This window comes from Hirundo rustica, chromosome 24 (genome assembly GCF_015227805.2).
Source record: "Hirundo rustica isolate bHirRus1 chromosome 24, bHirRus1.pri.v3, whole genome shotgun sequence".
NCBI classification, from domain to species: domain Eukaryota; kingdom Metazoa; phylum Chordata; class Aves; order Passeriformes; family Hirundinidae; genus Hirundo; species Hirundo rustica.
Window position 1 is genome coordinate 2,356,315 of NC_053473.1, and position 24,959 is coordinate 2,381,273.

General features: G+C 47.5%; 1 protein-coding gene across 6 annotated transcripts in view; it reads left to right on the forward strand.

Annotated features, from left to right (window-relative positions):
• The first annotated feature begins 502 nt into the window (after nucleotides 1–502).
• Nucleotides 503–24,959, forward strand: part of KCTD20 (potassium channel tetramerization domain containing 20) — a 57,923-nt gene continuing 33,466 nt past the window's right edge. The window contains exons 1-6 of one of the 6 annotated variants that reach the window (XM_040085551.2): nucleotides 503–583; nucleotides 5,868–5,939; nucleotides 22,031–22,227; nucleotides 22,870–23,149; nucleotides 24,167–24,269; nucleotides 24,764–24,884. In XM_040085551.2, the coding sequence (XP_039941485.1) occupies nucleotides 22,080–22,227; nucleotides 22,870–23,149; nucleotides 24,167–24,269; nucleotides 24,764–24,884 (652 nt within the window). In that variant the 5' untranslated portion in view covers nucleotides 503–583; nucleotides 5,868–5,939; nucleotides 22,031–22,079. Of the gene's footprint in view, nucleotides 584–1,184; nucleotides 1,232–5,866; nucleotides 5,940–8,357; nucleotides 8,554–12,613; nucleotides 12,728–22,030; nucleotides 22,228–22,869; nucleotides 23,150–24,166; nucleotides 24,270–24,763; nucleotides 24,885–24,959 lie in introns of those variants that run through there. The other 5 variants (XM_040085550.2, XM_058423472.1, XM_040085548.1 and 2 more) reach the window with 5 other exon arrangements.

The following is a 24,959-nucleotide window of genomic DNA, read 5'->3' on the forward strand; positions in this document are numbered from 1 at the left end:
GGCTTCGTGAGGCCGTTTGGAGCCGGGGTTTGGGGGTCAGCTCCCAGGGCGTGAACCGCCAGCCCTAACTGCGGAGGGGGGACGGGAGGAGGGAGGACGAGGGCCGGGCGGCTCCTACCTGCATGGCCGGTGGCCGTGGGCTCCCCGCCCGCTGCGAGCCGGAGCCCGGCGCCGCCGCCGCCTCCAGAGCGCTCGGCTCCCGTCCCCGCGGCCGCCGCGGCGCGATCCTGGCGAAAAAACGAAATCGAAACGAGCCGGAGCCCCGGGAGGCCGGAGAGAGCCGGGGGCAGCGCCCGGGGCCGGGTCGTGTTCCCCCCGCCCCTGCCGGCGCCGTGACCCCGCGGCTCGCCCCGCTCCGCCCGCTGCCGGGACGGAACCGGGCACCGGGCACCGGGCACCGGGAACGCTCCTTCTGCCGGGGGCCCGGCGGCGGACACGCGGCCCGAGGGACACGCCGGGAGCGGCTCCGGTACCGCGGTTCATCCTTTTTCTCCGCAGGGGGAAAGCTGCGCACCGGTGCCGGAGCGACGGGAGGTGGGGGCACAGCTGGAGGGTGCCCGGCGGCCCCCGCGCACACCCTGCGGTGGGTACAGACACGCGTTGTGTTCGGGTAACTGGGAGGGACCGGGAGGGGATTGGGTGGGCTTTGAAGGGACTGGGAGGGACAAAAAAAATAGACTTTTACGAAGGAAAGGGGCACTGGGAGCGACTGGGGGAGTAATGGGATAGACTGGGATGGACTGGGAGTGAGTGGAATAGACTTGGAGGGCACAGGCTTAGACTGGGATGAGCTGGGAGTGACTGGTGTAGACTTGGAGGGGATTTGGTGGGATTTAGAAAGCGATTGGACAGGACTGGGGAGGACTGTGAGGCATTTTTACTGGCTAAAAGGGCACTGGGATAGCCTGGGAGGCGCTAGGACAGGATTGGATGGGACTGGCAAGGACGAGAAGAGTTCTTTTGGGAACGAAAGGGGCACTGGAAGGGCTCCGGGAACCACTGGGGGGCGCTGGCACGGACTGGGCGGAGACTGGGCTGCACTGGGGGGCCCCGCGCCCCCGGAACCGCCCCCTCGCGCACCGCCCCCTCCTGCTCTCTCGTTCTCCATTGGTCAAATGAGAATGCCAATCACAGAGTTGGTCCAATCACGTGTCTGTATGGGCGATGGGCGGGGCTCAGTGGCTGGCCCCGCCCACCGCCCGCCTGAGGGAGCGGCCGCGGCGGGGACGGGGTGAGTGAGGCCTCGATGGGCTGGGGGGTGGTTTGGGTTTCTGCGGAGCTCTGGGGGCTCCTTCCTACTCTCCTCTGAACTTGTGGGGTTCTTCTCTGTCCTTCCCGTGCATTCAGGATGGTTACGGGCCTGGGGGTGCCCGCAATGCGCTGTGTATCCGGAAAGGGGGATTGGGGGAGTGTTTCCCGGCCCAGCGGGCATAGAGGAGGGTGCGGGGCCGAGAGGGGCCTGCGGGAGGTTACAAGAACTTTGGTGGGGCGGAGGGGGGCTGAGGGGTTCGCGGGGAGTCACAGGGGCCTCCGTTGTTGTGAATGGGCTTTGGAGGAGGCTCGGGGGGTATGTGGGGATTACAGGGGACATGGAAGAGAGTGTCAGAGGACATGGATGAGGGAGCTGGGGGGTGTCTGGCCATCACAGGGGTTGTGGGGCTGTGGGAGAGTTTGGGGGTCACAGAGGATATGCTGGAGTGGGCTGAGGGGGTGTCTGGGGGTCACAGAGGATATGCTGGAGTGGGCTGAGGGGGTGTCTGGGGGTCACAGGGGATATGCTGGAGTGGGCTGTGGGGCTGAGGGGGTGTCTGGGGGTCACAGGGGATATGCTGGAGTGGGCTGAGGGGGTGTCTGGGGGTCACAGGGCACTCTGTTGTGAATGTGCTTTGGAGGGGCCTGGGGGTTGCTCTCAGGGTGTTTGGGGACAGCACCTTGTGTGCACTGGCAGGGGGCATCTGTGGGGGTGAGGGTGCTGCCACCTTTTTAGTGTCTAGTTGCAGAGGGGATCTTTGGAGGGTCTCCCACACTGTGTTTGGCAGGCCTGGGACTGTTATCCCTCGGTTAGCATTGCATCCTTGTGTCCCTGACATGGTCACCTTTTCCTGGGCTGTGTGTGAGGCCAGGACTGTGCCCAGTGTCCTGTGGGGTGGCTGCTACTGTGCCCACCACACCCAGAACGGAACCAGCCTCCCCTTGGGGTGCTGGGTGGTCACACACCACCATCCTCCGCATATTCTGGGGGTGTAGGCTGGTGTAGTGTTATCCTTAAACATGTTTTTAGGCTTGAGTTAACCTTCCTTTTCCTTCCTCCTTTCTGGCCCCACTGTGGTTTGGAGGGAGCAGGAGTTTCTGAGGGGTTTTCCCCTAAATGGGTGAGGGGGTGGGACCTCAGCCCATAGGCACATTTTTGTGTCCTGTGATCCTGCCTGTCTCTGTACTGCCACCTCAGTGACCTGAGGCTTTTCAGGGAAGGGATGATAATAATGCAAACAGTCTTGGGCATGAAGTCCAGATGCTGCCCCAGGGTCAGGTCAACCCCCAGTACCAATCCGGGCTGGGAATGAAGAGCTGGAGAGCAGCCCTGGCAGAAGGACCTGGGCATGAGCTGTTTGGACGTGCCCTGGTCAGGTGTGTTGTACCCGGAGCCCTGGGCTGATCCCCCAGTGTGGGCAGGGATTCTCCCCCTCTCAGGTGAGACTCTACCTGCAGAGCTGCCTCCAGCCCTGGGTACAGCACAGGAAGGACATGAAGCTGTTGGAGGAGACCACCAAGATGATCAGAGGGATGGAGCAGCTCTGCTGTGAAGACAGGCTGAGTTTGGGATTGTTCAGGCTGGAAAAAGAGAAGTTTTTGGGTGACCACAGTGTGGCTTTCCAGAAGCTGAAGGGAGTCTGCAGAAAGATGGAGAGAAACTGTTTACAGGGGCCTGGAGTGACAGGATGAGGGGGAAGGGCTTCACCCTGACAGTAGATTTAGATAGGATATTAGGAAAAAATTCTTCCCTGTGAGGGTGGGGAGGCTGTGGCACGGGGTACCCAGAGAAACTTCAGCTGCCCCTGGATCCCTGGAAGTGCCCAAGGCCGGGTTTGGACGACAACCTGGCATAGTGGTTAGCTGTCCCTGCCCATGGCAGGGGGTGGAACAGGATGAGCTTTAAGGTCTCTTCATACCCAAACCATTCTGGGATTCTCTAAACCTGGGAGGTTGAGAACCTCTGTAGGGAGAGTGTTTTGAATTGTTTTGCCAGGGTTGCTGCAACCCACATGATGCTGTAGCTGTAGCTTATGGCTTTGAGGCAGAAAGCTCACCTGTATTCCCTGTGAGAACCTTACCCTCACCTCAGTCCCAGTCCTTCCTGCTAGCATTAGCAGCAGTCACAAAGGGCTCATTGGAAGGAAGTTGTGTCTGGGAATTGAGGGGAAGGCTGAGCTTTCCCTGTTCTGGTACGTCCTTGTTTACCCTGTGCAGGGGCTGTGAGGCTGCGCTGCTCACAGTCACCTGGCTTTGAGGGTTGTAAATACCTCAGTGCCCGGTTCTCAGAAGTGTTTTCAGTGATCTGAACATCAAGACAGTGAATTGTTGGGGTCAGGAACTGTTGGTTAGTGTGTAGGCAGAGCTGCTTGCTTATTATTCTCCAGACTGGATTTCCACGTGCCTTTAGTATTATTCTGTTTAGGAAAGCAGTCACCTTTTGCTAAAATAAATCCTCTGTTTATAGTATAACTCTGTATTTACATCACTAACAAGTGCTCTTCTGGAAAGCAGCCTGTAAAACAATAGTCTGTATTTTCCTTAATAACATCCATGCTCTGATCTTACGGCTGAAATGCAGCAGTTTATGTAAACCAAGTGAAACCTGTGCATCAGACTGTGTCTAGACTTATTTCAGCTTATCTTAAAGCACGTTAGGACAGGTTAAAGTAAGTTCTGCTGTCATGGAAATAGGCATGTGCTGATTTATTGCTGTTTGTTTCATGACAGACTAATTTGCAGCACATGAAATGCTTTTTGATATCTTTTGATGCTGTCTTCTGCTGCCAGAATTAAAGGGGATGAGTTTTGTGTTTGATTTGAGCTCAAAAGGAATGATCTTCCTGGTAGGAGTTCATGACATCATTTTATTTTGGGGGAGCTTTCTGTTTTGTAGTTACTCTCTGTGTATGAGTGGAGTTCAGTGAGCTCAGTCAAGCTGCAGGGGCAGCTGGAAGAAGTTGTAGATGAAAGAACCAAACTGGTTATTTCTCTCCTTCTTAACAGTGGTGAGAACCAAGTAGCAAAGTCATTTGAGCAGTTTGATGCTCAGAAGTGCTTGTACCTACAGGCAGAGAAAGTGGATAAGGGGTTTTCTTGGGGTTGTCGATTTTCTGGAAAGGTTTTGAGACAGTTTTTAAAGTGCCAGATAAGATAGTAATTCCAGAAGCCTCATCCCTGGTTGTGCTAACAGAAATGTATCATCTAAGATCCATCTAGAGTTGGTGGATGTGTCCAGTATAAAATCACTCCAAGTTACATTTTGTTTTCCTGTGCCCCAGAAGTGGCCTTACCTGGGCTCTACACACCAGTAATTGATATTTGGATCCCCAAAGTATTTTTAACCATCAGACTTCAGAAACTCTCTTACTTCAGGTGATTCGATCATAAATCTGATCTTACCTCAGTCCCTTTGAAGTACCTTCATGTTTTGGCATGCTCAGTCCTCCCTTCTCAGAATACAAGAGGTTTCATAACCACTTGCTTGAAGTTCTCTGTTCAGGATATTATAACATTTTTTGTGTGGTGACTCAGTCTGTCTTTAGAGGTCATGAGAAGTCAGAATCATCATCTCATTTTATTAGTTGATGCTTTCAGCCCCGAGTTTGAGCCATGCCAGGATGTGTTTGTCACTCGACCTCATCTTGAACTCATTCCATGTGCCCCTGACAGGCAGTTCAGTTCACTGTGTAGCAGTGCAATCAGGAGAATCAAAGTATAATATTGTTTAAAAATCTTACTATTAAGTCTACTTAAACACCCGAAAAAAAAAATTTAGTAGAAAATTTGATTGTAGAGAAAAATAAATAACATTTCACCTGTGTAATGAATTTACTGTAAGGCTCCAGTGCTGTAGTTAACACCACCTTTGTCCCCCCTTTGGCAAAAGCTGTGATCACCAAGGGACATTGACCAGGCAGTGAGACTGGATTAATAATTGCATCACAGAGTTGCAGAGTCTGTTTGGAAAGTCACTGCACGATGAAAAGCCAACTCAGCAGCCAAACAACTGGGGGAAGGAGCCTTGCAGCACTGCTGAAATAACACCTGTGTGCTCTGCCTTTGGTGCCTGTGCTTGCCAAAGCCACTGTCAGGAACTCTTCCTCCTTCTAGAAAGTCAAATCCTGCCTAATAAATGCAAAGTGAGGCTCCTGAAAGCTTCAGCTTGGGATGGACTCTGGAACTGCTGTGTTCTGCTTGGAGATCCCAGAGGAGTGTGTGGATAATGAGCTCTTTCTTTACAAGAAAAACGCTGAGTTGGTGCCTGCTGATAAAGGTCACTTGAGCTGTCTAAAGGATCTCCGGATTTTTAAATGAGTTTCTTAATAAACAGTGAATTTAGTCAAAGGATCGGTGCATTACTGGCTAATTTAACCCACGTCCAGACAAGCAGCACAGTAAACACATTTTCTGTGGGGAAAAATGTAAAAGGATGTGGAGCCATCAGCATTTTTTTTTCTTTCACTTTATTCATAAATAGCATAACCAGAGCTAACATAAAGTTCAGAAATTACCAATTTGGTGTCATAAACATTTTTGTGGAAACGGTGTGATTGCAATATCTGTTTTTTGGGGAGACCTGGCCAGGCTGCTGATGAGAGCCACTCTGATTGCAGGTTTCTGATCCCAGTGGCCCCTCTGATTCCAGCATGACAGTCGGGTAGCGCTGCTGGACCGTCTTTGCCAAGGTTGGTACCGTTTGGGGTCTCTGGTTTTGGATGGCCTTGCCTTGTGAATTGTTCACTGAACAGCCTCCCTGTCCTGAGCCGTGACAGTGCCAAGAAGCTGGGGCTTGTAATCCAGGTGGTGGGGAGCAGATGTGTTCTGGGAGGGTTAGAGGGCAATAATTACAGGTACTGAAGTAGCTGGAGTCCTGGAACCTACCTTCTCTGTGTTATTCCATGAATTTTCATGACCATTTCTCCTCCTGTGTCTTGCTCCAGTTCTAATTTGCAGTCACAATGTGTTCTCCAGCCTCAGCAGAGACTTCAGAGTGGCCCCTGTGGACTTTGGGTCCACTTTTTGGAGCACAAAAGAGGACTAAGGGCTATTGGAGGGCAGCTGGGTCCATAAGCATAGGCCTGAAACTGAGAAGGAAAATCAATGTCTGTTAGTCTTGGAAGCAGCATTGAACACGGGCTGTAGTTGCTGAAGCCCAACCTTCAGTAATTTCTTCTGCAATTTGCGATCGTTTTTCTCTTGTTGCCCTCAGAACAACCTCAGATGTGTTATACTCAGCTATTGAAAATGGTGTTAATCCATGGATTGCTCCTGGGAGCAGGAATGTTCAGCCATTGCTTTGGTTTTGCTACTGAGCACACAAATACAGAAATCCCCTTGTGAACTATAAAATGTAACAGTCAAATGTATCCCACTGTCAGAGTGACTGAGAATTACTCAGCTTTTTACTGCGAGAATAAAAAGCTGCCTGAGAGTCAGTACAGAAATAGCCAAAAGAAGCAATAAAAAAGAGATGATGGAAATGGACTAAAGACAGAGAAATGAGAATACAGCTCTGTGTCAGGTCTGCTTCTGCAATTTGTGGACAAATAGTCTAGATTAGAGTGTATTAGTCAGTCCTGCTTTCAGTGGCAGCAGAGTGTGTTCCAAGAAGTGGGAAATGGATGCATTTCCCAAGCAGCTCCCATAAAACAGCGCTGCGTCCCTGACCCGTGCTGGGTGCCAGAGTTTAGTCCATTGAATCAGGAAGTTTTCAGAAGGAAGCAGAGCTTGGCAGCCATAAAAACAGAACTGACCCTTGTGACAGTAGTGAGTAGTGGTGTGTAGTAGTTAATGATTGCTGCTGCACGTGGTTTGTGTGCGAAGTTTTGGCTACGCAGCTTTGCAAAACAGATGAGGAAGATGCAAATCACAAGGCCACGTTTAATAGAAGAGGGGTTTTCAATAATTGTAATTCCTGGACTGGAAAGCACAGCTGAGTCCCTTGGAGCCCAGCACTGTGTCTTGCTGTGCTGGGACAGCAGCTGGTCACGTTTCCTGAAATGAATCTGTGAGTCCACGTGATGCTATTGGATGTCCTGTAAACTGTCAGGATTAAGCATCTGCCCCAGTTTGAGCAATATGCTCAGTTTAATAACCATTCACATTATTTTTCTCTAAGTGGTGCCTGTTTTATGACTGCAGTTCTAAGGTTGTTCTGGTAACTCAGATAAATTGGAGTGAGAGGTTCACAAAAGATGCGAGTAGGGAAAAGAGAGGAAGAGAGAAACTGATGGCAGCAGCAGCAGAGTTTCTGGATGGACTGGAGATGAGCAGGGTGGATTTTCCAAGTCCCTCAGCTCATGTGCTCAGTATCATCTGGTAGTTGAACATGACTGGAACAAACAACAGAGAAAAACAGAATAAGGTAGCTTTAACCTCCGTGAAAGTGAGCTCATTTCTCCTTCCTCTGGGCAAGTGGATTAAAAATCGTGTTGTTACATAATCTCTACCCACAGAAAAGCTTCCGTCTGTCTGGAATGTTATCTGCTGTGGCAGTTGGTGGTTATGAATGAGTTCCCTGATCCATTGACAGAAATGTTCCAGCAGGCACTCGCAGACTTCCCTGTAGTCTAATGCTCGCTGGGAAGCCTTGGTCAAATGGCAGGGGCTGATAGAGCCTGAGGAGGTGGATGTGTGCATAGCAAAGGCCTTTAAACTGAAAGGGGTTTTGGAAAAAAAGACTCTACTGCCTGTGAAGGGAAAGGAATCCAACTAAGGAATAGAAAACAAACAGAGATTATTAAAATCTCAGGTTTTGATTTTGTGTTAGATTTTGATTTCTGAAATCCATGGAGTTTTCTCTCGTATATATGAACACAACCTGGCCTTTTTCTGTAGGATGTAATTTTTCCTTTCAGACTGGCCAAGTTACAAATATGAAAAATCATAAGATTATTTAGTCATGTGCAAATCAGATGATTCAGGTATATTTGAGAAGTGGTTCAGCTTTAATTTAAAGCACCTAAAGACCATAAGGTTTTGCCCCATACCCAGGCTTTGCTGAGATCCATCCTAAGCATGTGTAAATTAGCTAATGTTTGAGTCACTTGGGGCAGGCAGGTTTTAGCTTTTACCCTAAATGCTGCTGATCCCTGGACTCAGCTGTGCTGCCCAGCCATTTCAAAGCTCCCTTGGAGTGCGGTCGAAGCCATCGATTTGGATGCTGCGCTAATGGAGAACAATATCGATCATGGGCATTTCTTGGGCACATGGGAGAGGAGCTTTCTCATTCCCAGCACTCTCTCCTGTTCCACATCCAGTAATGGGGCTGGAACGTGTCTGCCTCAGCTCAGGCTTGGGGTGAGGCCGTGGTGAGACGTGCTGGGTGGGGTGGGAAGGGCGCTGTGACAGCTCTGTCACTGCTCCCCGTGTTCTCCCTCTCAGGGCTGAGCAGGGTGGCTCTCAGAAAGACCAGAATGAGTGGATTTGATGCAAGGAGCTGTGTTTGCGTGCAGGGTTGCTGTCAGGCCCAAGGAGTGATAAACAGCTGGGTTAGAGGAGGTCTGCTGGGGATACTTTGCACAAGATACTGAAGTGGAAATGTTCCAATGATTTCTGTTACCTTGTGCTGGCCGAGGGTTTGTTTATTGATAACTGTAAAGCTGTGGAGAGCTTTGTGCATTAGTGCTGTGCTATATTTAAATGGTGTCCTGTCTGTCAAATGTCCCTATTACAAAATGTTCTTTGCCGAGATCATGGGCCTCTCCTTTTTAAAGTTGGTTTTGAAAACCAGTTGTTTTCAGAAAATTGGTTAATATGCCATGGCTGTGGCACCTCTATGTGTCTTGACTTTGTGCTGTTAAGTCATTCCAAGAGCATTTTAAAGGTGGTATGAAACAGCTATGGGAAAATGCCACTTCACCACTTAGAGAGTGGAATTATTGCATTTCTGAGAGATGAAACAGTTCTTAATGCAGAAAATAGAGTGTTCTCCAGCCTCTCACACTGTGTGCTGCGGACACTTAGTGCTGTCTTTAATTAGAAGGCTGTCACAGCTGAAGTAAAAATAACAGCTCAAAACAAAACCTCCTGTGAACCAGACTCAGAGCCATGAGCCTTAAAGACTTTACTTCTGGAGCAGCTGGAGCCCTGACAAGGAGCATTCCAGCCCCTCGTGCTGCCCAGGCCGTGTCTGGCACACGAGGCTGGAGGAAACATTAACATTCCCCTGCTGGGATTTCTGCTTATGGGAGAGGTGCTCCAGGTTTGGCAGTAAGAGGTGATTGATGTCTTGTGTCTTCAGCCAGACGGACAAAAGCCACTTCATTTCATGCAGGCCATGTTAAGAGCTCTGAAATGTCACCGTGTGGTCACCTCTGGTCAGGACTGAGTTGAAATCCTCAGGCAAGAGGGAGCTGCTTTGGGGGCATCTATAGACTTTTAATTAGCAGGCTCTGCAGGAAAACCTATCTTCTTGTGTTAAGGATTTATTAAAATCACACATAAGCTCTACTGCTGGAAGATGCTAATTAATTTGAGAATCTCTTGGATTATTCAGCAGAATGAATATTCCTCACAAGGACAGGCTTTGATGACCATTTCCTTGAAATAAGTAACCTTTTAAAATTCCTGGTGTTTCTTTTGCATGTTATCTTTGAGATAGACACGAAACCAGCTACAGTTTTGGCTAGAATATTGCTGGGTTCTCGCTTGTCAAGGTAAAAACAAGCCAGAGAGGCCTGTTCTGGAATACACTTCAATTTTAGAACTTTTCCCCTTTCAAGAGTGACCTTATCCAGTACCAAAATGGGCACCTTCCCTCTGCACAAACACCTCATTATGTGTGTTGAAATAGGCATCCTCTCTGCTTTTTCAATTTTGTATTTTTTTTTGTGGTATTTTCCCTTTTTTACTCCCTCAAAATATGGCTCCAGTTCCTGGCTAATTTCGCTGTAACGCAGCACTAGCCAAATATTTTTGCGGAAGAATTGTTAGTCATAGAAGAAAGAATGTAATGGAATATTCTTAGAAAGTGTTATAACTATGCTTGACGTGTAAAATATTTATCCAGGCATGTAAACAAAGCAAGAGGTGTCTTGCCAATGTCCCCTTGTAAACCTTGGCTGGTTTGAAATCATGAACTGTTTTTCAGCCTTGAAAATAAGGTATCAGGTTCTCTGCTGACATGAATTACCAGAGTGCTAATGGTTGGCCTCACCTAGGTGAAATTGTAGCCCCTGTCCTTGCCTTCCTCAAAATAAATCAGGAGGTGTTTTCCAGAGGGCTGTAATTGTACTAAATAAAACTCCTGTGTTTATTTTGGTTTCGGATTACTCAGTATTACTTGCAGTTACTAATGCAGCTGCACCGTGAAAGGAGCCTTATGTTTGTTTTGCTTTTTCTTATTGTCTGTATCTTAATGAGAATTAAACCATGTGTCTGATTCGGAGAGCGCTGTTCTTTGAAAGGACAGCACTGATAATGTTCACTTTGTGCCTCAGCTCAAAAGGATCACCTCTGCCCTAGGAAAAGTCAGCTGTGGCTTTATTCCAACAGGATTCCAGCGCCTGTTGTGGTGAGATAGGGCAGCAACCCCGTGGGGATGGCAGATAGTGCCCCATGGGCAGGGACCCCATGGGCAGGGACCCCAAACCAGCCTGAACCCTCCCAGACCCGGGACAAGGTGCCCAGTGCTGGCTGAGGACACCTGATTTTTGCCAAGCCTGCTTCTGCCCTTCCACAGCCTGCTGCTGGACCCGGAGTCTGAACCTCTTTCTCAACGTGGCAGTATTTTCTTACAAATCAAATCGCCTGCCATTGCAGCCTCCCTGGGTTTGTTTTGACTTTTTTTTTTCATGGTTATTATTTTGAAAGCTTCCCGTAACTGCATCCAACTTTCAAAAATGTGCCACCTATTGTTAGTTTTCCGGGCTGCTGCCATGTAATTGGTTAGAAATGAATGGCAGTTGTAGGGCAGAGTTGTAGCAGATGAGCTGGGAATGAGTGAGCAGTTACTTGTTGGGATTCCTTCCAGAAGAGGAAGGTGGAGTTTGGAGCTGTTGGCAGCCTTTTTAAAATAAGAGTCAGAAAAAGTAGGTGCTGTTCGCCGTGGGTGAAATGTCAGGTAACTTTTTGTAGCAAAAAAAGCTCCGTAAATGAGGAGAGGAATTTTGGTTTAGGGTATTGGCTCTGCTGTATTTTTAATTTTTACTGAAATTAATTAAAAGTTATGTAATTCAAAACACACTGATAATACACCACTGCTCATTTCGAGAGATCTGCAGTGCTCAGTTGTTGTGCTAGAAACAAATAGGGTAATTATAAAAGCTAATTTATAAATTATACATATCGAATTATGTAAATTATATATTAAAATATATATATAATTCTTTTTTCTCCTGATGGTGGCCACCAGCCTCACCTGGTGTGGGTCAACACCTCTTGGTAATTAGAGGTTCTTGCTATTTACATCCCCCAGCCTCCTTGCCCTGCTTTATTGCACCTGTATCTAGACAGACGAGAGAATTGGGCACTAAAGAAATAAAATCTTGCCCCCCAACCAAAAGTAATAGCAAGTTTTTGCATACAAAAGTTAGTAAATTAGTGACTTGGATTTTTTTTTTTTTCTATGTTGTATTGCTTGCTTTGTTTTTAATTAAGAGCTCCCTAAAGGCATCTTTCATTCAGACTTGTCAGGACACATGTGCTTTATCACTGGCATGAGTCAGGAGAAAAATAGTTTCCTGCCTGTTTAGGCTCTCTTTGCATTAAAAACTATATATTATTGATGATAAGTGCTATATTTAATTCTGTTGCTTTGTGAAATTTGGAGCAGTCTCTGAGCAATGCAGCTGTATCTCAGGGGAAAGCAGTAAGAAATGGAATCGATTGATTTAATATTTGAGCTGACAGAGGGTCACATTTCCAGGTGACATAAACACGGATTGCCTTGGCCATGGCGCTGGAGCACTGAGGGACAGTGGTGGTTCTTACTGAGGCTCTTCAGCAATGCACTGATGTGTCCAAATAACTCATTTTATCCTCAGTTACTGTAAATTTATTTGGGCCCAAGTCCTCGGGCTCCTGGGCTCGGGAATCCACGTGCACATACTTCTGTACAAAACCAAAAATTCTGGTGGCTAATTCCTCTCTGCCTGTCTCTCGGATGTGTGGCAGGAGGGTGTTTCACCAAATGGCACCAAGGGTTCAATAAAATCGAACCTTTTCTACCACACGATTCTTGCAAAAACTGTCTGCGTGAGGAATTTGCAGAGACAGAGAAATTCGGGATGCTTCTACTGGAGACTTAAACCTGTTAACCTCACAGATTACATTCCAACTTTCCATGAATCAGCTGGAGGGACTTTTAACCTGAAATATTCGCATGAATCAGCCGCCCGGGCTTTGGGGGTGTGACCAGTGCTGCTCCAAGAGTTTAAACTGCGAAGCTTCGCGGTGCCGCGGTGCTTTCCCTGTGCTCCGGCCGGATTCGGGGGTCGCGGTGCCGGGAGCGCCGAGCACGGATGAGCCGGCAGTAAGTGAGGGGTGCTTGGCAGAGGGTTTGCTCCAGAGTTCCACCGGGAAATGTGCGTGATCCGTCCTGCTCACAGCTGCTGGTGGTTGCAGGTGGATGGGGTTCTCTGTTAGAGCTCCCTCGGAAACGCTCTGGTCCATACGCTGTTTGTAATTGAAAAGCCGGGCTTCTCGTGATACAAACGCGGCGATTGAAATCGTGGGAATTTGGAACCAAGCTTGATTTAACTGCCTAAGAACAGAAGTTGAGGAATAAAAGCTTTTTTTTTTTAAAATCTAAAGGGATAAAGCAGCTCTTGCTTTTATGCTTTGCTGAAGCGTGTGGGATTTTCTGCAAGCTTTATAAATACTTTTGCAGCAAATGGTAGAACAGAGAACACAGCCAAACTGTTGTCTTACTCCTGTTGGAGGCTTTCACCGAAATATTTGTAACTTAATTTAGGTGAAGAGAAAGTGTAACTCACAGGTGTCACCTGCCTTAAAACTTTATTTATCTCAGTATTGTTTATTTTAGCCGGGAACATTTGTTTTTCCTGTCTCTAGACAAAAGTATCCTGCTTATATTTGCAACAGCTCATCTTTTGCCACTTTTTTTTTTTTTCCTTTTCCCTGATCAGGTCTGCACACTCCAACCTTCTGCCGAGGAAGGAGGTGTTTATTCTATATGGGCATGGCCAGCTTTATTAAAAGTGCTGAATTTAATCAGATAGCACTGGCAAAGCTGCCACTGCCATAGTGGTAAGAAGCTCTTCATGAGGATCAAATATCATTTTCCAGATGACTGTCTTTATTCCAGTATTGTGAGGAAATACCCTTTACAGTTTGCTTGGGTTTGCTCTCTAACATGAATACCCTGGGCCTCACAGGGAAGGAAATAAAAAAAGCAGAAACTTGTTGCCATGGTGAGGAATTTTGCTCCCTTGGTGGGACATTTCTGGATGCATTTCATCTGATCTGTTGATGAGGCTGTCACGGTGTGACCTTCCTATTTTGGGAAAGTCTGTGATAGGTTACCTCCAGTTAATAAATCTCCATTATTTTTCTGCAGGTATCAGTCTTGGTGATTGTAAATGGGCAAAAGAAAAGCTGCTGTCAGTGTGGGGCACTGATGAGGGGTCAGTTCAGTCTGTAAACTGAGCACTGGTGGTGACAGAAGGACCTGGTGACCCCTGGGTCTTGAATCAAGGTGTGCAAGTGCAGCGTTAAATCCTTAAACTCATACTGCCAACTGTAGTTTTGAATTGCATTTGTAGAAACAGTGGATTTTTGTTGAGCCTCAAGTAAATGAGTAAGTCAGTAAACTTTGCTAACAGTGCAGCACTATGCACAGAATGAGAGAAACAATCAAGCATTTCATCAGCCTCCTTGCTCTCTCTTGCCAACATTTTCGGGCTGTCCTGCATTGCATCAGGCCTGCTGGACATTATTTTCCATCTATCATTTGAAGCCAGATGGAAAATGAATCCTCTGTATATTGATAGAGTTATTTCATAACAAGGCAAAAGCTTTTTGTCGTATGCCTGTGCTGGTTCCACCTATAAATCAGCTTTTATTGTCTGCCTGTGTTTGTGTTGGAAAAGTGAAATGAGGATCAGTAGGAGGTTTGTAAAGAGCACGTGAAGGCTGCAGTTGGATGTTTTTATCTCTGGTGCAGTCCAGGTGAATGCACTTCCACGTTGTTCTCCAGTGCTCCAGGTGTATCTACAGGTGCCAGGGAGTGCCAACCCCACACGTGCCAGCCTTTCCTTGCCCTGTCTCTGTTGGTTCAGATGCACAGGGCAGCGCTTGGGGCTCAGCCTGGAAATGCTGTTTCCTTGGTTGGGAGAGACCTGAGGAGCCAGGCTGGGAGAGCTGGGAACATCCAACCTGGACAGGAGAAAGCTCCAGGGAGACCTCAGAGCCCCTTCCAGTGCCTAAAGGGACTCTGAGAGAGCTGGAGGGGGGCTTGGGTCAAGAACCTGAAGTGACAGGACAAGAGGAATGGCTTCCCACTGCCAGAGGGCAGGGATAGGTGGGATATTGGGCAGGAATTGTTCCCAGTGAGGGTGCTGAGGCCCTGGCACAGGGTGCCCAGAGCAGCTCTGGCTGCCCCTGGATCCCTGGAAGTGTCCAAGGCCAGGCTGGACATTGAGGCTTGGAGCACTGTGGAATAGTGTCCGTGGAAGGTGCCCACGCCTGTGGCAGGGGTGGCACTGAGGGGGCTTTACGGTCCTTCATAGTCACAGAGTGAGCCATCAGGTCTGATTTAATTTTTTAATAGAGGAGAACGTTTCACTTTTTGCCTTTCTCTCTACTGGGTGTGTTCCTGTCCCTCTGCACAGCCCTCTGGAATGCCTCCCAGCGACTGGGAAGGTTTTATTGCAGGTGAACTGAGCTGACAGGCAAAATCATTTGTTTTTTCTCTTTTTCTCTCTCTTTGGGAAAGTGCTCATCTGATGATCAGAAGCAAATAGTTATTATGAAAATTGGAAGTTGGATTGCTTCCTACTTGCCAATATTGCAGTTGTTCATATCAGGTTTGATTGCTGCTTTTTTATTTAACTGATGTTACCCAGCCCAGGATTGCTCCATTATCTCTGTGCTGCATTCCCTCTGTGGTTTATACCTTACAGTGATTCCCCTAATGCTTAGGTACAGGAAACACTTCTCCTTATTTATCTTAAACCCATGAGATTGCCCTTTGTCTCGCCAAAGCAGAAAGTCGATCGTTGCTAATTTGTTTCTCTGCTTTTTTGTTTAGAGAAACTTTTGGCATATTCTAAAGAGACCTTTTAAGAATTTATGCTGGTTGTGGCTGATAAAAAGTTAGTTTTCTTCCTGGTAGCTTATGGTGGGCAGTGATTTGGATTTTTGCTGGGAGAAAGAGGTTGATAACACAGGGGTGTTTTAGTTATTGCTGAGCAGGGCTCACACAGAGCCAAGGCTTTTTTTGCTCCCCACCCACCAATGGGCTGGGGGTGCACAGGAGCTGGGGTGACACAGCCAGGCCAGCTGGCCCAGGGATGCATCTTCCACTCCTTCTGGCATCTTGCTCTGCATATAGAGCTGGGGGAAGAAGGAACAGGAGGGATGTTAGGGGTGATGGTGTTTTTCTTCCCGGGTGATGGACCCCTGCTTTCCTGGGCATGGCTGAACACCTTCCTGCCAATGGAAAGGGGGGAATGAATTCCTTTTTTCTTTTACTTGCATGCACAGCTTTTACAGAGCCATAGAATGGCAGACTGTGTTGGGTTAGAAGGAACCTTAAAATTCATCATATTCCACCACCTGCCATGGCAGGGACACCTTCCACTGTCCCGGGCTGCTCCAAGCCCTGTCCAACCTGGCCTTGGACACTTTCAGGGATCCAGGGGCAGCCACAGCTGCTCTGGGCACTCTCAGGGCCTCCCCACCCTCCCAGGGAAGGATTCCTTCCCCATATCCCATCTAAGCTTGCCTCTGGCAGTGGGAAGCCATTCTCTGTGTCCTGTCCCTCCAGTTCATTGTGAGCAGTCCCTCTCTGGCTTCCTTGGAGCCCCTTCAGATCCTAGAAGGTGCTGTGAGGTCTCCACACAACCTTTTCCTTCACCCGTTAAAATGTCTGGACCTCAACCCACGAGTTTCTCTTCCAGTTCTCTCCCCATCCCACCAGGGAGCAGTGAGCACGTGGCCGTTTGGGGCTCAGTTGCCATCTGGGGTTAAACCGGGACACAAATTAAAGCCAGGCTTTAGGCACTGTGGAAAGACGTGCAGTTCCATTAGAAATCCATCTTGTTCTCAGTGCAGGACTGCGGAATTAGGTCAGGCACACCCTGCGTACGCGTGGTTCCTGCTTGCTCATATTTCTGAGAATAATTGTACATGGGAATGTTTTTGTAGACTTAAAGGAGCGTTGTCACCTTAAAAATGAGTTGTTTGGAGTTTTATTTCAGTCGTGATGGTTAGGCTGTGGTTTAGGAAGACGGGAGGATTGTTCACCAGCTGATTCACTCGCTGCTGGTCCTTCCTCACCGTTTGCAAACCAAATGGTGAAGTAAACCCACTCATTTTTACTATTTTTCCTCTCACACCTTCTCTCTTGCCCTGCCAGATGACAGTGAGACCCTGTGTAAGCTGTCAGGTCTTACAGCAAGGGCTTTACTCCTCAATGATTTTGGCAGCTAGGCTTTTCACGATTTTTCTGTGAAATTTCTGGGAAGTTCTTCATACCTAAAATACTCTATAATGGCTCTTTTAAAAAAATCCAATGATGAGGAGTATATCTTTATAAATATAATAAAATATTGTATTTATGTAATACAATAAATAAAAAGTGGAAACCAGCACATTTGTACTGACGCTTTTGTTTTCTCTTGCTTGATAAATGTGCTGTTTCTAAATGGGTTTTCTCTGCTGGCCACATTGTGGTATTTGAGTTTCTTTGTTGCATATTTGAGTTTCTTTTCACGGCACACATCACCTTGTTCATGGTGCTCTGTGCAAGTGAAGCAATTCAGCTCTTCCAGTACTGGTGTGAGAGCAGTATGCCTTGGGAAGTGGCTTTTTAGATTCCTTAGGGTGGGGAAGGATAACGTGCTCAGGATGTCGCAGCCTCTTTACATTCCAGAACGCTTCCTTAAGGCTTCCTTAAGGCTTGCAAAGAGCAGGGAACATCCTCTTTATCTCTGCAAAGCATTTGCCACGTGAATTGTTGGTACCAATGGTGCATTGCAAAATTGAAGTGTTTCCACTTCGTGATTAAAACCAATTTAAATATGATTTCCATGTTTTTGCCTTAACAAAAGATGAGGCTCTAGACAAGTTCAAATGGATTTCAGTGGGACCACCAGCACAGGGTCTGGAGAGCAGAGATGTTTGTTCAGTTGCGCAGCTCATTCTTGACATTGTGTTCCAGAGGAAGGAGGGGCCCACACGCTCCAAGTATGGCAAAACCAGAGGCCAGAGCCAGATGGGAATTTTGATTTTTTGATTCTGATATTGATCCCCTTTAAAAAAAAAAAAAAAAAATCCCAGCTTTTCTCTGGCTGGAGGAGCTCTTTCTCTGATCTTTAGTGCTGAATGTGACATGGGGCTTTTGCTGCTCCTGAGTGTCCACCTCCCACAATCCTCTGTGGACTGGTCCTCACCTGATCATTCGGGATCTGAGCACTCAAACAAGTCACAGAGAAAGATGTCTGTTCACTGCTCCTGAGCCGTTCTGTGGTACCAGCCAATTCACACTTCCCAGAGGGTGGAAACCTGCATGGAAGGAGCCCTCTGAGGAGGGTGGTAACCTGGGAGTGTTTGTCCTGTTAGCACAGGGGAACTGCTGGTGCAGGGCCAGGGAGCTGAGGCAGTGAACGTGCTCCAAGTCAGAGTAACACCTGAGCAGGCAGTGGGCTGCTCTGCTCCTGAGGATTAGGTCTCTGCCTCTGTGTCCCTGTTTTCTCATAAAACGCTTCCCTGCAGTGCTTCCCAGGGCTCTTAGGAGCAATGAGCAGTTAATATTTGTAAAAAGCTTTGAAGCTGAATGGTGCTAATTATTATTTATAGGCATTCATTCTCACCACGGGTAGTTCTCCTTGATCCCGGGTATGAAAGGAAACCAGGACATTTGTAAGCTGGTCAGGCAGGAGTTTGGCCTTGAAGTCTTTATGTACTTGTTTCCCCACTGGGTTCTGGGTGTGTTTGCAATATATTTGTCACGTTAAATGACCAGTTTGGGGATTTATTGTACCAGCCAAATGTGCCAGAAGATCTCTTCTCATTTCCCTCAATTCTGCTGACACGCTGCGTGCAGGATTTTGGCATGCCAAGAGGGGCCAGGAGGCAGGGAAATGCCATCAGCCTGAGCTGGGTCGGATGATCAGCAGGATTGGATGTTCCACTTCCAGGAAAGAGGAGAGTCAGATCTACTGCTCAGGAGAGCCACCACATTGCAAGGAGCAGCTGTTTTTAGCTGGTTTTGCTGGTGCTCAACTTTGTGTAACAGAAAAGGAGGAGAAAGGTGTCAAACAGGGCATTTTTTCCTTGACAATCCTCCTTAGCAGATTAAGCAGCAGGGTGGGAATGACAAGGGAAAAATTGGTGTATTGAAGTTCCTGCCTAACTGCTGATGGTTCTGTAAATAATTACTGAGCTGTTGTAGTTAAGGACTCTGCTGAAGGGTGTGCAGGGTCTCTGCATTTAATTCAGAGCTTGAGGTGATGAACAAAGATTTCAACATTCACCCAACCCAGTTTGGTTGTTGTGAAATTCAGTCTGTTGGTGTTTCGTGCTATTTGACATCACTTAAATGGGGCTTGTAAGGCAGAGCTCTGGGGAAGTTATGGAGTCTAAGTGTCCCTGTGCTTTCATATACTCTGCTTATTCATCTGATTTCCTGCCTAATTTCTCCTCTCTGCTGAGCAATGCATTAAATAATCAAGAGATTGTTCAGGCACCGCAAGGGGAGGTTGTTGGCAGAGCTGCAGCAATTGAGCACTCCTGGAAGAAAGAGGCCCAAGAAGTAAACTTTATGCTTATCTTGTTTTCTTGATGGGGTTCTTGTCAGCTCACAGAGTAAATTCTGCTCCCTGGTGAGTGTGGTAGCGTCAGCTTTGTCAGGGATATTGTTTCAATATAGGAGAGTTAATGCAGGGGGAAGAGTTCCTGAGCCACAGCCCAGTGTGGTGTCTGTTCCTCTGAGCACCCTGGGCTAATGGGAGGTGTCCCTTGAGCTGTTTTAAGGTCCCTCCAACCCAAAGCATTTTGGGGTTCCTCCTGACTGCCAGCAAGTCTCAAGAATGACTCCCCTTAAGGGCTTTCCCTTAGGGTTATGATTGTATATCTGCTCAAAAAGGGTATTCTTTTCCCCATCTCAAAATACTTTTCCCTTTTTAATAAACAGGTTTTGGCTCTCAGTGCAGTTACCAAATTTTAAAGCATTTTGGTTCACATTACAGATTGCAGAACGTTCTGAGTTGTAGGGGACCCACAAGGATCACTAAGTCCAGCTCTTCAGTGAATGGCCTGTGCAGGGATTGAATGTACAACCTTGGTGTTATCAGCATCGTGCTCCAGCCAACTGAGCTAATCTCAGGGTCAAAACATACAATGTAGTAATTCAGTGAATGTGTTTGAAATCACAGTGTTAGTTGTATAAATGCTTTAACATTTGCACTCTTGAAAAATTCCATTTCCTCACAGTGATTACAGTGCTGTGAAACACTGGACACTGTCTATTCTGGAATTGATTTAAGGGGGGAGATTGGGGCTTTTTTCCCCTCTAGGGTGTTTTAGAATATGTGGGTTTTCATATTTCGATTTCCCTCCACACCCCTGTGTCCCACTGCCCAGCACTGCTGGACTTTCTGCCACCCCTTTGCTGCTCTGACACGCGAGAGAAGAGGGCAGAGGATTGCTCAGGTTGTTCACACAGAGTTTGTGTTACTTTTGTTCAGGTAAAAGGTTTGTTTGTGTGTGACCACATCCATCCCACTGAAGATGTTGGGAAAGGTTCTTCCCCAGAGGGTGCTGGGCACTTCCCATGCTCCCCAGGGAATGGGCACAGCCCCGAGGCTGCCAGGGCTCCTGGGACAGGGTGGGATTGTTGGGCTGTCTGTGCAGGGCCAGGAGCTGGACTCAGTGATCCCTGTGGGTCCCTCCCAGCTCAGGATATTCCATGATTCTCCCTGGAGGGTGCTTGGTCACACAGTTTGGGTGTGGGTGGTCCTGTGAGCAGCAGGGAGGTGGATTCTCGTGCTGCTGTTCTCCTCTAAGTCGAGATGTTCCACGAGCCTATTCCCAGGTACAAGGCAGCATTCACAGGGATTTCTGGTGGGACTGCTGAGGGGTTTCTCCAGGGTCCAGGCAGCCAGGACAGGAAATCAGCCTGGAAGGTGTGGGGAGAGGGAGTTTTCCCACACTGGGTATTTTGGTGAGAACAGAGGCAGTGCTGTGGGTGCTGTTTAGGTTGCTGGGACTGAGATGACCCTTGGGGGCTCCTTGTGCCACTGTGCTGCCAGCCAGAGCCTTTAAAAAAAGAAAATGGATTTGTTGTTGCCAAAAGTCTTTCATTGGACGACCATCACATGATGTGTAAGCAGCAGATTTTCTAAAAATATACAGATATAATAATGCTGGCAACTTAGAATTGGGTGAACAGAAGGAAAGAATTGTTAGTCCTTTTTAGAATTCTCATTAAGAATAAAATGCTTAATTCAGACTGCCAGTAACAACAGGCTTAAAACCCAACACTGAACTGCTCATTAAGGCCTTCACCCTCAGCAGGTGCTGGCCAGAAGACTCAGCAAGTCTGACTTGGCATTTTGCTGTTTTATTAGTGCTGTTCATCTGCTTTGTCTCTGCCAGGGCAGTGTTCTGCCAGGCATCAGAGATGGCATCCACAGGCCCTGCAGTCTTCATTCAGCCAAGGGAAAGACACAGGAGAATTGTTCTGCAGGGGGGAAATTGGAAAAAATTCATTAATGAGGAAATTGGTGTTTTACGTTTGAGAGAGTGAGAGGAAAACGCTTGAAGCCAAGAAAGGAGAGCTGGTTCTTATCCAGGGCAAAACAAATGCTGGAGAGAATGAGGGAAAGAGACAGCAAAGAGATCTGATCTGTTAGGAGATACAAAGGAGTGAAATGGGTCTTAAAGATAGAAGGAGGAAGGGATTTTATCTGGAAAAAAAGGAAGCTGGGTCTCTGCATATGCTGGAAGAGCATTCCAGATCCCATCATGTGTGAGGCTGCTCCAGCCATGGCTGTTCTGTGCTGTACAAGTGTTTGGTGTGGGACTGTAGTGGGTTAAATAATAATAAATAAACTGGGGAGAGCACGGCAGAAATCAAGAAGAAAGAACCAAAACCAAGCAATGACTGGGAGCAGGGAACCTCCTGGTCAAACCTCAGTGTGGTTAAGAGGCAATGCCTGAGTTGTTAACTTGGAAAATGTTATATTTCACGCTGTAACCATGTTATACAGCTCATTTGGCCAGGACTGGGAGTCAGGAATATAAACACTTTTAAAGGGCTGTAGAGGTCTGGAGGAGTTGCCAGGAAGGTATTTGCAGGAACACACATGTGATCTAAAGACATCAGTGGCTTTAGACTTAACTTTTAAAAAGTGAAGATCTATAGATTAAACAGATTTAATAGACCCCTAATTGCTTTAAAATCTTTTTTTCCCCTCTTCCCAGGTGAGGGATGGGGCATAACTGACACCATAAGCCTCTGAAACAGTTAAATACCTGGAGAAATGCCTTTGAAACCTGGGGAACCTTGTTTGTGGTACCAGATACAGGGATTTGAACTTCATTGCTTGGGAGTTCCTTCCAAAACTAATGGCCTGGATTCTCTGTCCAGCTCTTCTCTTAGGAAACGCCACCAACTCCTCACAGCACGGAGGCCCAGCATGAATGGCAACTGTGCTGGGGGCACAGACTGGTTGAGAAATCCGGACTCCAGCTGTCCTGTGGAAAACAGAACTCTAGCAGCTCATGAGCCAGAAGAAAGTTCTGTGGTGTTAGGAGGTCACAGCCCTGCAGTTCCCAGGACTGAGGGTAAGGATAATGCCCTCAACCTTGTAATCTTTAAGGGAGATTATTGTTTGGGCTTTAAGGGGTGCTCTGTTTTGGAGAATGTTCCAGTACCACAGGGCAGTTTGCACTGAGGAGCATGTGCCCTGCTTGTGCCAGGCTGCTCTAAAGGGCAGAAGTTCACAGCAGAGTTCAGCATCTTGGCAAGGCCCACGGGAGCGCCCTGGCCAGCCTGGGGCTGTCCCTGATCAGATTCCCTGCAGGCATCTGGGCAGTCCTGTGTGCCCACCACGGACTGGCACTGGGCACTGCTGCCTTACCCCACTCTGGTGAGGTGTGTGCTGCTGCTCAGCCTCCTGAGGCAGTCCTGCCAGCAGACTGGCTCTGTATTTCTGGCCTTGTTTAATTCCTGTGCTCCTGTCCTTTGCACCTGAATTCTTCTTTCTTTAACAAAGAGCATTAGCACCACGGCTCACCAAAACATCCAGCTGCTTGTTCAGTCCAATAACAGCATAGTTTTATGTCATGTAACATCACCCTGACAGTTATGGCACCCTTAATTATTGCATGACTCACTTTTCTCATTTCAGTAGGAAGTGTTACTATGAAATTACGTTTTTCAATAAATCCTCTCCTCCCTTTGCAACGTTTGTTTGTGTCCCTCAGGTTTGGATTCTGAATGCCGACACAACACTTGCCCAGTAAGTCCCCAGATCAGTGGCATGCTGTCTGCTCCTGAAGAACCTCACAACTGCCATATCCCAGATGGAAGCAAGAGACAGCTGGAATATTTTAATACCCAGGAACGCCATGGGTGCAGTGCATTGTCGTCAAGCAGCAGTTCTCAGACAGTAGCTCCAGAGAAAGTGACGCTGGTGGTGGATGGCACCCGCTTTGCAGTGAATCCCCAGATCTTCACTGCTCACCCTGACACCATGCTGGGAAGGTGGGTCACTTCTGTTACCTTCAAGGTACCTCAAGACAGCCTGAAATTAATTTTTGTGGAATAAACATGTAATGTTTGTTTTGTGATCTCATCTGTACACACGGTGACCTCAGTCAGAGTTTGGCTGTGAGTGAGGCCCAGAAAACGTGACCAGATGGAGAGTTGGTAATTCTCTAGATAAGTCTCTCTTTGGTCCACATCCATCAAAAAATGCACACTTCTAGCCAAAGGTGTCTCCTTTTGCCTTCTGCCCGAGTGTTTGCCTGCTCTGTAAGCTGTACATGTGTCCCCAGCTGATAACCTCCCTCCTGAATGGGGAATATGATAATGCTCCATCCCCTCCTCCCCTCGATACTCTCCCGAAAGAGAAGTTACTCAGTTCCTGCTGAGGGCTTGGAGCCTGTTGCTGCACCAAGAAATCCTCGTGTGCTGTATTGCCAGCACTCTCCTCCCTCTCTGACCAAAGGGTTCTGTTGGGTCACTGACCCTTGCGTGGGTTATTGTGTAAAACAAGGCATCTAAAGCCATGTGGAGTTATCTGGTATAGGTCAGTGCAAGGGCTTTATTGCCAGGGGACTTTCTGCCCCAGGACTGAATGATCTGTTCCTTTGGCTTGTTCCTTAGAGTGCAGTAGCCATAGCAACAGAGGCCAGGCCTCCCTGAGCCAGCTCCTGTCCTTATTTACTGAGGAAGAGATTGGAGTGGAGGTTTAAGTTGCTGTATCTCATTGTCACAGAATGATGGAATGGCCTCATCTGCAAGGGGCCTTAAAGCTCAGTTCATTCCACTCTCTGCCATGATCAGGGACACTTTCCACTGTCCCAGGTTATTCCAAGCCCCATCCAGCCTGGCCTTGGACATTTCCAGGGATGGTGCAGCCACAGACTTCTCTGGGCATCCTCTGCCAGGGCCTCCCCACCCTCACAGAGAGTTTTTTAACCCCAGTGCACCTGTTTGTCTCTGGAATAAATGCATTTCGATGTTCTTGTGCACTTACATTGTTCTTTACCTCTTCAGAATGTTTGGGCCAGGCAGAGAATACAATTTCACCCGGCCAAATGAGAAGGGCGAGTACGAGATCGCCGAAGGGATCAGCTCAGCCGTGTTCCGCACCGTGCTGGTAAGAGAAAAGAAACAATCTGTTTGTCACATGTGCACAGCTGAGCCATCTCCAGGCAGCTGCACTCCCTGGGACATCCTGGTTTTATGTTTTGCATTGTGATTTTTAAAGAAAAAATATAGCAGGCTTTGGTGTAAGTCCACATTTCAGATATTTGCTCGTGTTGCCTTTTACCTTTTCTGTGTCTTGTTGTTGTAATTCCTGAGCTGTATCCTGACCTTGTGGTTGCATATAAATACATATTGCATGTGAGATGTTATGAAACCCTGTGCCATGGAGAAGTTTTAACTGGAGCTCATAGTTTATCAGACCCTAGAGGATCTGCAGAAGGATGTAGATTCTCCGACAAGCAGGGCTGTTTTACTGTACACAGAGCTATAAATACTTTAAGTATCTCTCCAATATTAGTAAACAAAATAAATAAGTAATTATGAATTGTCATAGTTCAAGATGTTCTTATTTTTTCTCTCTAAAAATTGTCCTTTTATTCACAGGATTATTACAAAACCGGAATCATTAACTGCCCTGATGGGATTTCCATCCCAGACCTTCGAGACACGTGTGATTACCTCTGCATAAACTTTGATTTCAACACAATCAAATGTCAAGATTTAAGTAAGTATGGAGAGAAATCAGCTCATAGGAGATCATCTGCAGAGCGTTCAGCACTCTGATCCTGATTCAGTGCAG